The sequence below is a fragment of the Alosa pseudoharengus genome, unplaced genomic scaffold (genome assembly GCF_046254945.1).
Source record: "Alosa pseudoharengus isolate Yale_2024_CS ecotype anadromous, Long Island Sound unplaced genomic scaffold, YU_APseudo_1.1 YU_APseudo_1.1_scf_15, whole genome shotgun sequence".
Lineage (NCBI taxonomy): Eukaryota > Metazoa > Chordata > Actinopteri > Clupeiformes > Clupeidae > Alosa > Alosa pseudoharengus.
The window spans coordinates 18,847,751-18,861,525 of record NW_027468620.1 but is presented as its reverse complement, the minus strand read 5'-3'; the positions used below and the strand labels follow the sequence as shown (position 1 = coordinate 18,861,525).

At 43.5% G+C, this 13,775-nt stretch overlaps 1 protein-coding gene across 1 annotated transcript in view; it reads left to right on the top strand.

The window, feature by feature from the left end:
- The window catches only part of wdr27 (WD repeat domain 27), a 63,003-nt gene that overhangs the window by 946 nt on the left and 48,282 nt on the right, over positions 1 to 13,775 (top strand). Inside the window, exons 4-17 of the mRNA XM_076286488.1 lie at positions 67 to 180; positions 301 to 352; positions 466 to 536; positions 651 to 752; positions 2,321 to 2,471; positions 2,724 to 2,785; positions 3,379 to 3,512; positions 5,018 to 5,095; positions 6,677 to 6,689; positions 7,785 to 7,858; positions 8,451 to 8,522; positions 8,641 to 8,750; positions 9,275 to 9,364; positions 13,521 to 13,642. Of these exons, the coding sequence (XP_076142603.1) occupies positions 67 to 180; positions 301 to 352; positions 466 to 536; positions 651 to 752; positions 2,321 to 2,471; positions 2,724 to 2,785; positions 3,379 to 3,512; positions 5,018 to 5,095; positions 6,677 to 6,689; positions 7,785 to 7,858; positions 8,451 to 8,522; positions 8,641 to 8,750; positions 9,275 to 9,364; positions 13,521 to 13,642 (1,245 nt within the window). The remainder of the gene's footprint in view (positions 1 to 66; positions 181 to 300; positions 353 to 465; positions 537 to 650; positions 753 to 2,320; positions 2,472 to 2,723; positions 2,786 to 3,378; positions 3,513 to 5,017; positions 5,096 to 6,676; positions 6,690 to 7,784; positions 7,859 to 8,450; positions 8,523 to 8,640; positions 8,751 to 9,274; positions 9,365 to 13,520; positions 13,643 to 13,775) is intronic.

Genomic DNA, 13,775 nt, shown 5'->3' with positions numbered 1-13,775 from the left:
AAAAAAGTATATTCAGGATAAATATGTACAGTTATATGTTGCTTTACCCACATCTCACCCACATAGAAGGAAGAGGTCCTCGCTGTGTTAAAGGGCCACCTAGGGCCTGTGACAGCATCAGTGTTTTTCCCATGGGACACAAACATTCTTGTGTCCACTTCAGAAGACAGAACATTTAAGGTTTGTAAGGGCATGTATTACATAATTTCTTGACTCTGTTGTTAGTCTTAATTCTGATTGCAGTCTTTGTAGTATAGTCATACATCCTTATCATTATCCCTTGACTTTCTGTTGTGCTAGGTCTGGGATTTGGCAAAAGAGGAGATACTTTATCAATCTGCTGTACTCTCAGGTATAAGCCTGCTTTAAAGCTTCAGGATATTGCTGTATGTTTTGTATTTTTGCATGGATTCAGTATTGTGACATTTTCTAGAATATACAGTTTTTTTTTTGTTTTTTTTGCAGGTTGCCCACTGTTAAGTGTTTATGTCACTGAGGACAGTAAGCAACTGATCACTGGATCTTCTGATGGACAGGTGTGGCAAATACACACAGACACAACTGAATGAACACACACTCAGCCATGTTGGACACACACTGCCATTGCGAGTCTGTAATTTTTAATACATGGGCTCTGTGTGTCTGTCAAGGTTTGGCATTACACTGTCCTGGATGATTACAAATGTCGCTTGGTAACGAAACTGGATTTACATAACATAGAACAAAAACAGAGGAGGATTCAGGAGAGCCAAGCACAACAGACAGCAGGGATATCAGGTTTTGGATGGATGCAGTTATCTACCACTTCTGTCATATTTACAGGCCTTTGCCATAAAAATATATTATGGAACATTATGTTTTATGAAACTTTATCCAATTGAGGTTTGACTCTTCTCTACATTATCTTGGGAAGCAATATATCTGTTCTTTGGGAATAAGCACTTACTGTGTGTCTCTCTTTCCAGCAAATTCTACAGGGGATGGTGTGATAGTTGAAACAGTAAAGCCAGTTTTGGGAATCTTCACATTTAAGCCTTATTCAAGACACACAGAGGAGAGGTACAAAATCCAGAATAATGTCTTCTCTATTTTGATGGATCCATGGGCAGGGGAGGTGACAGGGATGGAAGTTCAAGGGAAAGTTATGGGGCACTGAGAGTGAATATTGTGTTTATTAAAACTGAGCTCTATTAGGCAATTTAATGGATCCATCTCATGTCTCTTCCAGTTGAGTAGCTATCTATCCATGTGGTCAAGTATTTCCCTCTCCTTTCTTTCTCCTTGTGCTGTCTTTTCTTCCATAGGGAGTGAGTGCTCCAGGGAAATCTAGTGTAAGAAATGACAATATGTAATGTGACTATTCATTCACGGACACACTCACATGTCGTGCTGTCACAAAGGTTTGGAAATTGCTCCTGCACATACATGTCGCAGACACTAATTAGGTATGGATGTTTCCATAGCAATTGCAGGAAACCTTGTATTAAAGGGCAGTTAAAGCAGGGTTAACAGTCCCAAGCTGTCAAAACAGCAGCTGTTGCCATGGTTTACAAGGACACGGGCCTTTTCTACCCTGTGTGAGCTTTTGGACCGGAGACTATAGGCCTGGAGTTCATTTCTGAAGTCCAAATGAACCACTATGGTTAATAGCCCTAACATTTACATGAGCTGGCCTAAGGAGATATGGTTGTGATTTCCATCTTTCTGGTATTAAAGATGACCAAAAAGGGGCAAATACACACAGTAAGGTGGTCACAAGAATTAGCTGAGTATCAACTTGAACACATTCCCCACTGTCAAAATAATGGGGAATACAGCCTCCCCTCTTTGATCTAGCCAGGGCACATGGGACAGAAACCGCCCTTTACATTCTTTCTGTTCTCCCCCTCTGGTTCTGATACCCATTTATGTAAGGGTGACAGTATCTGGGCTTTTTGTTTCGGTTACAGTGAGAGTAATTTTTTGAGCATGGAATCTTTGAGGGTTGCCCGCTACTCTGTGGCCTGTCTGCAGGGTATATCTTCCCTGTTTAGCTGAGCCGGCGGTTTTTGGGACTCAAGGCCGTGAATCACTGTGGATTAGCCAGACCCCATCGCTTCTGCCACACTGCTTTTGTTTAGACGGCAGCACGAATGAGTCGACCGGCCAGCTTTCCAGAACGTGATTTACAGTAGACCTATGCAGCCTTCACGCTGAGGCAGATCCAAGGCTGGATGAAGCTCCAAAACTTCAGTGGGCCCATGAGTGCTTCCAGCTAACCGTCGCAGCAGCCCCCCACCCCCCTTTCCCATGTAGTTATGGTATCTCCTTTTTCCATCAGTGTCTCTTTGAAAACAGATCCTATGCTGCTACTGATCTCAGTGATTCTGTCTCCTACAGAGACGGTGGCTGTTTGTGGATAGGCAGCTCTGATGGCTTGTACCTAGTGAACTTGGCTTCTTCAGAGCTCCTCATGGCCTTCCACTTTAAAGGTTTCCCATGTAAAGTGTGTGTGTGTGTGTGTGTGTGTGTGTGTGTGTGTGTGTGTGTGTGTGTGTGTGTGTGTGTGTGTGTGTGTGTGAGAGAGAGAGAGGTGTACCGGTATGTGTGTAAAACAAACAACCAAGATTGACCAGCATTTCACCATATCATATCATATCATATCACCATAACATTCATCATATAATGGGACATCTTGGTGTGATTAGAAAAATGTCTTATCAGTCTTGGCTCTTGTCTTTAAGATTATCCCGACCTTAGCATCACCTTGGCTGGATCCTTGGCTGTCACCCAGACAGACTGTAATGTAAGTAATTTCATTTAAGGGTGTATCCTGGAACTGGAGTGGTATCCCGTGCTGAAATTACATTAATTGCCTGCTTTCATGTTTACTGTCTGACCTTCTCTCTCTCTGCTAAGACCTATTACTGTATATTTTCCATCAGTCAGACTCTCTACAGTATGTTACTCCTTTCTCATGCTGTCAGAGCTTTTTTATTGCTGAAACTCGACTCTGTACGAAAGTCACGTGAATCAAATGTGTATGTGAAATTATACATATTTGTTATTGTTCCATGCAGTTAATCCTGATAACTGTCTTGGAGTTCACATCTATAGAACCTATGGTATTTTTATAGTGCTGCAATTAGTAGTTTATGGTTTCGTGCTGCCATGATTATTTGAGACGTAAAGGATTTACTAGATCTGGCTGCGGTTTCCTTCCTGCAAGAAAAATAGGTTGTCCTACTCCCTCTGAGAGGCCATGAAGCAGTGCAGCATTTGATGAACGCTCCCTCGCCCACTAAACACACACACACACACACACACACACACACACACACACACACACACACACACTTTCATCCTCTGTGTGTTGCCGTTTTTTTCTTCCTTCTGTAGATACACTGTGTGGTGACTTCTCTGTTTGAGCCACGCATGGCACTGTGGGACATCAGGCTTCCAGGGCAGCTGGATGGTCTCTGCTCCCAGCTTGAGAAGGCCTTCCCTGGGCAGGAGCTTTCAGTGGTGCCCAGGTGATGTTCGCTGATTGCTCTCTCTTGTGTCTGAACTTGGTGTGCAGGCTGCATCCATATTACATACTTAGTTTCTTGTTTCTAGGAAGCACAAGAAGTTTCATGCACAGTATATGTTATGCATTCACTGTATACAAATTTAAGACCAGGGGCCTCTTGTACAAAGCCTTGTATAGAAAGCATACTAAAATGTAGAGTACACTTGAAGCTGTGTTGCTGTGCACACACACACACACACACATACAATGCAATATATAATTATGACCTGCCAAAATGTCAAACTGTTGACAAGTGAACACCACACATGGGAAAGTCATATCAGGCATGACTAAACGTCATAGAAAACATCCTGATCCATGAGAAATGTAGCCTGCACTAGTACATTAGCACCATCATCACGCCTTATTGTCAAGAAGCCCAGTGTGGTAGTGAATGGGCAAATGTGTGATTCCTCACAGTATAACACTGTGAAGCCTGACCTCACTCAGCACAGGATAGTTCTAAAGTGATAACCCAGTCATCATCATGAAAAAAAAAAAATCTTTACATACATGTTATACAGCATTTTTTTTGCCATTAGCCATATCCTCTAAAAATATAGTAGACTCAGTATTGCATAGCATTGTATTTGAGCATGCTTCCATTTCCATTTATTTAACGGCATACACCACAATGTGTTGCTATGCCCAATAAGGCCCATGTGTCAATACTGTGTGAATACTTGTAGAGTAATAGTTTTCACATGTGGGCTTACAGACACATAAACAAACTCGTAATATTAGTAGCACTGCATAGTATCTCCAGCTGACTGCAACCATAAATGTGCATACGCCAGACATGAAGTTGGAACGGAGGACGGCACATTCTCACTTTCGCTTCACTCTTGAACACAGTTGAGCGTGAGCATGGCGTACACAACGTTTGCACGTTAGGCCTCAGATGAGTTAGTGAATGAAGGAATGAATGGAAATGCAAACAGGATGCTCAAGTGTGTCAGAATTGCTGTTCAGCACGTTCCGTCAGACACCAAAACTGCGTCAGGCTCAGGCACTGGTTTCCCCTCCTCTGAGACCTCATGATGGGCAATTATGCTAAGTGCCTAACTTCTTTGGGCACAGTTTATTTGTGGTAATTGGGGATGTTGACTGTACTCATTAGACCAGACACAATGAAAGTCTTTTTCTGCCACACTCTTCACCAAGGCTCCACTGGCACCCAGCTGGCACAGAGAGGATGGGGGCATGTGAGGGTGCTTTATGGCTTTGCCTGGCATGGGGCAAATCGCTTGTCCTCAGCCCCCCCAAAGCGCGCTGTTTTCATTGTTTCAACAGAAGCTGGCACCAGGCCGACGGCTTTTTTTTGTATGACTCAGCCGCATTGCAGTGCTGAAAGAGTGGATGTCACGCAGCTGGAGACACACGGAGCTTGGAAAATGCAGAGCTTGGTTGTTTCCAGTAATGGAACTTTTCTTCACCCCCCCCCAACACCATCCCTTTCCCTTTCAGCTTCCCACCGATGCCCACTTCCCCTCTGAACGCTGAGCTTACAAGAAGAGACCCCAACCCCCCCAAGAAAGCAGGTATGTGTCGCCAACACCACATTTTTAAAGTTGTGAAAGCCTCAATGAAACCCCCATACCCAGCGCACGTACACCAAAAAAGCTCTTTTAAAAGCCACTTTGTTGGAAAGTATTACCACGCTAGTGGTCATGTTTGGATGAAGTCTTTTCCACTCATGTATTATCCTAGATTTATACTTTGTTGATGTCTGTCATCGCCAGATTTTCTTAGGACCTATTAATACACTCCCTGCTATTATGCCATAAATGCATTGAACGGTCTGCATACAGCAACACACGTCCTCGTGACAAGCCTCTATTGTCCACCCTCCAGTTATTTTTCGTCCTTGCTTAAAGTGCAGTGATTTGTTATTTTGTTGTTGTGGAGGCTTTGCAGCTCTTTGAGGTGGGAGACAGCCTGTTTTAAGTGTGTGTGTGTGTGTGTGTGTGTGTGTGTGTGTGTGTGTGTGTGTGTGTGTGTGTGTGATCGTGGGTCTCTCTAGCTTTTGGCCGCTCCAGAGCCAGCTCTGCTGGAGACAGTAGCTCAGACAGTGGTTTATGCCTGGTGATTACACACAGACCTGAGAAATGTGCTGTTTGGAGATCAGGAGCAGGGGAGGTGGCGAGGAGATTTGGACCTGCTGCTGTGATTGTGTGTGTCTGTGTGCGTGGAGAAGGTGTGTGTGTGTGAGGGTGGAGTAGAGTAGAGTCAAATATTTACACCCCCAACCTCTCCATCTCCCCAGTCTGCCTCCATGTCTCTTCTACTCGTGCTGCAATCGAGGCTATTTGCTCATTTGTTAAACACGCTAGCGTATAAATTAGCGCTTGTCTAAGGCCTTTTCCTACTTTCTGGGTTTGCCTGTTTTTTTTTTGTGAAAGCTCTATGTCACTATGAACAGCAACCGCATCTTTTCTCGTACATAAAGGTTTTATGCAGTTGTTTATTCATTTACAAAGAAAAAAAAACACATCCCTGTTGTTTATAAGTGACACCACCAGCGCAGCCATTTTTAGTGTCAACCATCCTCCCCTGTAATTGTATGCATAACAGATAAGCAATTGTGATTGGTTCCTGGGTTTTTGGTGAAATCGGCTCCAATGTGAGAAATCCGGATGTACCTGCAGAATAAATTAAAATGTGCCAACAGGTTTTTCTGGGTTTACCAAGGCTAGAAATCATGGAATTTTAAGAGGGGGCTTTTAAGTATGTTCAACAACCCACGGAAGTTAAGGAGTTAAAATGCCAGCCGATGGATGCATTCTGCTTTTGATATTGTTTCCTAATGATTTAGGAATGTTCCATACTTTCTTCCTGGAGAACATAACTCATGGCCTTCATAGCAAATGTTATCCAGGCATGCAACAAACCACAGAAACAATTCAAGTTTACTGCACAAAGGATAAGAGGATACATAGATTTAAAGGGCTCTTATTCCTGACATGCATATTGTAAGTTAAACTGTTTCCCCCTTTTTTTTCGTGCCTGACAAAGTAGTTGTCTCAAGCCGCAAGAAGTTGCACCGTGTTCAATCGTTTCAATCATTTCTTTCAGATGCACTGCTATTTGTTTCCTCTCATGATTTTCCGACTCGTCTTCCAACAGTAACTATGAAACGGTCTCTTGTTGTGGAAACTGTTGGATTGGGTGAAATCCAGTGAAGGTGGCATGCAGATGCTGCCGCTCTTCCTCTCTCTGCTCTCACCCACTCTATCCGTTTGCACTCAGCCCGTACCAGCGGAGATGGGGGTGAGGTCGCCAGCGATGCATATTCATTTTCTCTCGTCAGGGAAAGCTGTCCGACTGTTTCACCCATCAACCCACCGATACCCCCCCCCCGCCCCCCCCCCACCTCCTTCACCCATCACAGGCCGCAGCCCTCAGCGCCTGGCACACCCAGGTCACCAGCTGTGTCCCACTTTTTCCCCCAGGTCAATTCCAGGCACCACTGCAAAGGAAATATATATTTTTTTAAAAGCGCACAGCACACAGGAAGAGAGGGTCCTTGATGGCTCAGACAGCGTCCTAGTACCCTTGGCCCTGCTACTGTTACGCATTCCCTGCGGCTCCGGTTGAATTGGCTAATTATTCTTGGGAGGCTTCCAGGCCCATCCTGAGTTGGACCCATCCTGAGTTGCATACCTGCTGTTGTCAGGGGCTCAGTTTCAGCCCTCGGGTTGAGCAGAAAGTCTGAGGTTTAAATCAGGCCACGCTTAAAGTTGATTACTCCTTTTAACAGGAAGGGAATTAAATCCAGCTATATATTTTTGTTTTTATTAGAAATCCATGAATATGGTAGTTGGCATTTTATTGAAAATGTGCTATTGTGTAGCTAATTGAGTGACATGTGACACGAGTCACATTTAGTTTTCATTCCAGCATACTAACTATTTAGCATGTGTCCTGCTATGACCAGCAGGCAAGTTTTTAAAATAATAAAATAATGACCTGGAAAAAGTGATTTCATTTAGCAGGTTTACACCTTGATGCAGGAAGCAGTCAATCAGTCATTGATGAATGGCACACATTGTTCTGAACACAGCATAGCGAATTTCATTGACATTTTCTTTGTACTTCCTATTAGTGCTTTAATGACATTGCAACCCAATGATTTTTCTTTTGTAAAAATATTTCTCTCTTTCTTTCTCTCTCTCTCTCTTTCTTTGTCTCTCTCTGTCTTTCTCTCTCTCTGTCCTCCTTAGGCCCTGGCAAGACAGGTGGTGTGAAGGACCAATCAGTTGTGTTTCACACACAGGTGAAATCATCTGGATATGCAGTGTGCTCTCAGTGAGTAACATCATTGATCAAACTCCATATTTCAGTTCAAGAGCATGTGGTTACGGAAAAGGGACCAAAGGGTCGGAAACTGTCTCAATTGATCAGGATGTTACTTTGATTTATTACATTTTAAGTCTTCTCTTGATCAAAGGAACATGAACTTTGCCTTTACATAATAACAAGCGCTGTAATGAAAACAAAATATCTAAAGTGACATCTTTTGTATGGAAGTATAATATGTTCCACATTGTACTGGTGGCATCGGAACCAATTTGATCTGTTCATGGCATGTAAATGGACCACGGAGATTATTGGTCATTGGCGTTGAGGTCACTCCACGTGTTTCTAGAGAGTTTTGTCCTCAGATTTCTGCTTTGTCATATTCTTTGTGCTCTAAAGCATATAGAAATACATATCGTAAATCCCGTAAATTTGTAAGGTCCAGATGAATGAAGTACATTCGTAACATTATTCATGTCACTTGTTATGGCAGTTTAATAATGCCTATGTCTATGGCATGTCTAAGAATGATCATATCATCACTCAGCTGTATTGCAACAGTAACTGTAAGCAACATTGAAGTCAGTGTTTTGCTTTACAGGAGAAAAATGTTCACACCCAAAACCAACATTCAGAAGAAAACCCAAAGGCCTACTAAGACAACCAAAAAGATGTGAGTACTCCTGACCGTAACACGAAAAGAGTCTCTACTACAAATCATTTCAGTAAATATTTTTGTAGCCTTAGAAACATGTCTGCTTTCTCTGCTTGTGTGAATGTTCCCACGTCAGTGATGGTCTCCTCCGTGAGTACCCATCAGGCCTGGATGCTCCCTCAGCTCAGCACACGCTTCTGAGTGCCTCTCCAACACACACACCAGTCTTTTGTCTACAGTACTCAGGTAAGTCTGATACAAATACACACACACACACACACACACACACACACAGAGAGAGAGAGAGAGAGAGATGCGTGCACACACACACACACACACACACACACACACACACTGAATTGACCGCACGTGACTAACCACTTACAGCCTTGCGTCTCCATTTAGGTCAGACAAATAAAATAAATGGTTTGCAACCTTAGGAAAAACTAAATGGGTTCCCTGCCACTCCAGGCTTGGCAACCCCATGTCTTCTCCCACTTAAAGCACAAACCAGCATCGCAGATGTTAGGAGCCCAGTTCCAGGGTTATAAAATGGCATTGAGAGTTTTATAGAGGCATGTTTGCAGACATTAACCCCAGACTCAGATATTTCTGGTGTTTCTTTCTCATGTTATTAGCCACGCTTCAGGTGTATTATTAGTATTTGACCCAAAAGTGGTTAAGTTGCTGAACCTGATGATGATCACTTGATGATGATTTATTCACCTTCTCGCTCTCTTTCATTCTCTCTCTCTCTCTCTCTCTCCCAGGAGATGGAAAGCAGGTCCTGTGTGGTCTTGGAGACTCATCAGTGTTATTGTACAAGTGTTCCCTCTCAGGCAGCCCATCTGTCTACACAGGTATTGGTGTGGGCTCTCTTGGCCTTGTGTTTATTTTGGTGCTGCGCTGTATGTTTTACTCTGGGCCATATGTTACCCCCCCAGCACCCCCCTCCCCCCCCCCAACAGAAATCTCCCCAATGGGATTTCTTGAGGGAGAGGGGCCAGGTGGCACAGACCGTCTTAGTCTATGCCATTATTTATTGAAGCACCAGCTCACGCCCATGTCAATCATCATGCATCGCATCCATGGAGAGTTAGGGCCCTGATGAGGATCCAAGTAGTTGCAGTGGAATGTCAGTTTGTTTTTGTGCTCCCCCCTCTGTGGCCCACTGAACCAAATGTCCACTAATTCCGACAGAGTAAGGTCAAACACATATTTCATATTTGTTTTACAACCCTGAATGATGGTTTTTACTACTTGGATTGATGGTCTGGTGATAAAAGTGAGATCATTAAGTATCAGAATTCAGTTATGTTTTTTTTGTGATGCTGCTTTTATGCCCTTGCCTGAGAGTGATACTTTACCTGGAAAATGTAAACCTTCTAAAAGAGCAGTAGCCTCCAAAGTTGACGGTAGTATAAAATTGGTTTGACAGTTTTTTTTGAGTGAAAACATTTCTCTCTATATATAAACTTTATTACAGGCTCAAGGCCCACAGAAGACAATACTGTACACAGATCAATAAAACATCACACATTCATATATACACATTCTATACAGCAACAACAGAAGAATAGAGCTAATAAAGGCACAGATACCAGTGTTCCCATATTTTTGACATGTACCTCACAGAGCTACGACTTGGATCTACTATCTGAACAATAAGCTCATTCATGGATCGGTCCAGCCTGTTCATAAACTTGAAAGTGAGATTTCTCACCAAAGCCATGAAAGTAGTTAAACCCAGCCTACAGAACAGCTGGCTTGCCCTGGTACTTCTTGGTTTCTTCAAGAGAATCCTGAGACAGTCATTATAGGCTACTTTTAGCTTAAGCAGGCTCTCCTTCTTATATCTAACCCAGAGAGGAGCTGTGTAAAGAGGGGAGCAGTAAGTTCGAAACAGGTTGATTTTAACATCTGTAGTGCAGTGATGGAATTTTCTAGCCAGCATGTTGGCTTGGACATATAGCACTCTCCTTTGTCTGCTCATGTCAGCATCATCCTCCAGTGTATCTGTTAGGATGTGCCCCAGATATTTTGTGGTATTAGCTACTCCCAGCTCTTCTCCAGATAGATAGAAAGAAGGGAATTTAATGTTTAAATCATCTTTTGTTCTACATATCATAACCACACTTTGCATTATATTTAATATCAAATTCTACCCCATAATCAGAACAGATATTAAGTAGCTGTTGGAACCCACTGCTGCTTGGTGATAGAATGGTTAGGTCGTCTGCATATAAGAAATGATTAATCAACATTTCTCCAACCATACAGCCGGTTTGGCATGTCCCCAACTGCCTGGACAGGTCATCCATGTAGGCATTAAATAAGGCTGGAGATAAAATCCCCCCCTGCCTTACCCCATTACTAACATAAAAAGATGTAGATAGAGTGTTCCCCCACTTAACCCGCACACTTTGGTTAGAGTACCAAAAGGCTAAGATTCGTACCAGGCTGCTGGGGACATCCCTGTGCATGAGTTTATTAAACAGTTTAAAATGATTAATGCGGTCAAACGCCTTGGACGCATCAATAAAACCTAAAAGCATAGTAGAGCCCTGACTTCTATATGCCTCAACAACCTCTTTCAGTGCATAGATACATTGGTCAGTGCTATGTTTGGGCTTAAAGCCAAACTGATTATCAGTGGTGGATATACAGTCACTTATTTTGTCAAGAATTAGACTTTCAAGAACTTTTGAGATAATGCTGGCAAGGGCTATCGGTCTATAATTATCAATACTACCAACCTTACCAGCTTTGTCCTTGATTACTGGAACCAGAATGACTGACATCATGGAATCAGGCAATATTCCATGGCACACCAGCCCAGAGAAACAAATAGACAGTAGCACTGCTAACCTGGGGCCAGCTAGCTTTAGGTGCTCAGATGTAATGTTATCCATGCCACAAGCTTTTCTGTCGGCAAGTTGCCCTATGGCCTTAACAACTTCATTTGGATGAAAATAGATATATTTGTCCTCTATCACACCAACATCATAAGGCTCACTCTTTATACAGTTGAATAACGCTGAATAATGCTGCCTCCAGAGGTCAGCAATGTCCTCTGGTGCAGTCACCCCCTCAATGTTACATGGGAGAGCGGTCTTGGTTCTATTAAGGGTTTTTACCTCATTCCAGAAATTAGTTATGTTATTTTTAAGCAAGTAGTCAGCCATTGAGGAAGCACTTAGCGCCTGCTCATGCTTAGTTATATACCGCAATGCATATTTATATTTGGCATTCATTTTCTTTTTATGCTCAAGCTCAGGTCCGGTATCGGTGCACCAAATGGCAGTCATAGGTAGCTGCAATTTACTCATAGCAGCATCAGAATTAAAACAGTATTTAAGAACCCTCAGATAGTTTTCCCCAATTTATTTTGGCCTCATAAGCCTCTTCATTTTTAACTACTATACTTTACTTCATCCCTTTTATTGTAGATCATTCACTCATGAAGACCATTCAGAGTTCAGTATTTTGGTACATTTATGATAACAGGAAGTGGAAACAAATTTGAGCAGAACTGCCAGAACTGCATCATGAAAACCATAACAACTCCAGGGCATGTTTGTTCTGCTTTTGCTGCATGTTGATTTTGTTTGTTTGTTTGATTGATTGTTTTGTTTCAAACCACTGGTGTTGGACAAAAGAGGTTTGTGGAAATGTACAAAAGCAGAATCATTCATATTTGTGGATAATACTGCCGATAACCGATCATTGCGCTTCTTTGGTTTCACTCAGGTGATCTTAGGGAGCTGAGAAGTTGTACATGCAGCTGAGTAAAGAACTGCTGTTCCACATGCACAGCCAGCTGTGCTACTTAACGTATGTTATTAGGTAGTGTCAGCTTTGTAGGAGATGGTGCAAGCAGGCGAGGACAGCCAAGGAGAGGGAACAGAGAAGATGAGAGGGAATGGCTTTATTCAGTGTTCACTAGGGGTATTTTAATGTGTATATGTTGAAATATGGCTCTTGTGCGAGTGGCATCGGTGGTGGTTTTTACTGCAGATGTGCGAACACGCGATCACAGGCATGGTGTTGTCGTTGGCTTAATCCCGCTGTCTGCACCGCAGCCGAACAATTCCAGTTCTCTTCTACGGCAGCATCCTGCCAGGGCTCCTTCGCTCTCCCTCAGCCAGGTCAGTCTCAATTTCAAAGCTGGCCGGACGCGCGTGGCTTGTCGTTGCTCCTGTGTTAGCCATTGAGGTATCGAGAAGAGAGAGAGAGAGAAGGGGGTGACAGGAGAAGCAGCAGCTGCACATTCCTGCACAGATCAAATCTCCATCGCTCCAAAACATTTAGTTGTAGTGAGCCACTCACCCCACATGGCCCAGGGGAGGGTGGTGGTGGGATGGGGGGTGGGGGGGTTGGGGGGGGACACCGGAGGGACCGAGTCTCTGCTTTTTCCCCTTGATCTGTCCAGGCCATAATGACTAAGAGCGTTCTTCTGGAGGGGGAAACGCTCTGATTTAAAGGGCTGTCTGGAAGAATTCTACCACAGAATCCTACATTTCTGAACTTGCTTCCTGATCTGAAGGCTGACAGACGGTACAGTGTGTTCTGGATTGTTACCGGGAACACTGCGCTGACAAATCCTTCGGGAAAAACAACATAGGTGAAGGATGTTTTGGGGACATGTTTGGTCTGCACACTTCCGATTGCTCTTCTTGGTTGCAGAGAACGGATGTGGCTTTGCATAGCTCCACTAGGGGGCAGCAGAGGTGAGAAGACTGCTCGTCTGGCAGCTTATATGAGGTCAAGGTCTGCATCTCTTGTTGACTTCCTGTGGCTGTGGCCGTGGCCTTGCAGACTATGTTATTCTGATTAGTTTATCCTATGGCTTGAGGATTTGATGATATTTCTAAAATACATTCAATTGCCTTTGGCCAAGCTGAAAGAAATCTAATGTCATTCTCTTCAGGGGATGAATTGAGAGTATGAATATTGTCGTCTAATACCTCTACCTCCCGTGTTTGCTTTTCTTAATGGTGTGTTTGCCTTCCGCAGGTCACAACAAGGCAGTGAGCAGCGTTTGCTGGAGTCACAGCTGCGGCTGGTTCCTGAGTGCATCAGAGGACCAGAGACTCTGCATATGGGCTGCTGGAAGCAAAGAGCCCACCCTTATCATGGTAACCTTCCCAAAGCAGGCCTGGCCCTCATCCTGCTGCTGGCCCATCATTGTTTCCTGTGTGACTTCATCAAAAACAAAGCCAATTTCATTCCTGCTCAATTGTATTCCGTTTTTAAATGGAAGTCACAAGT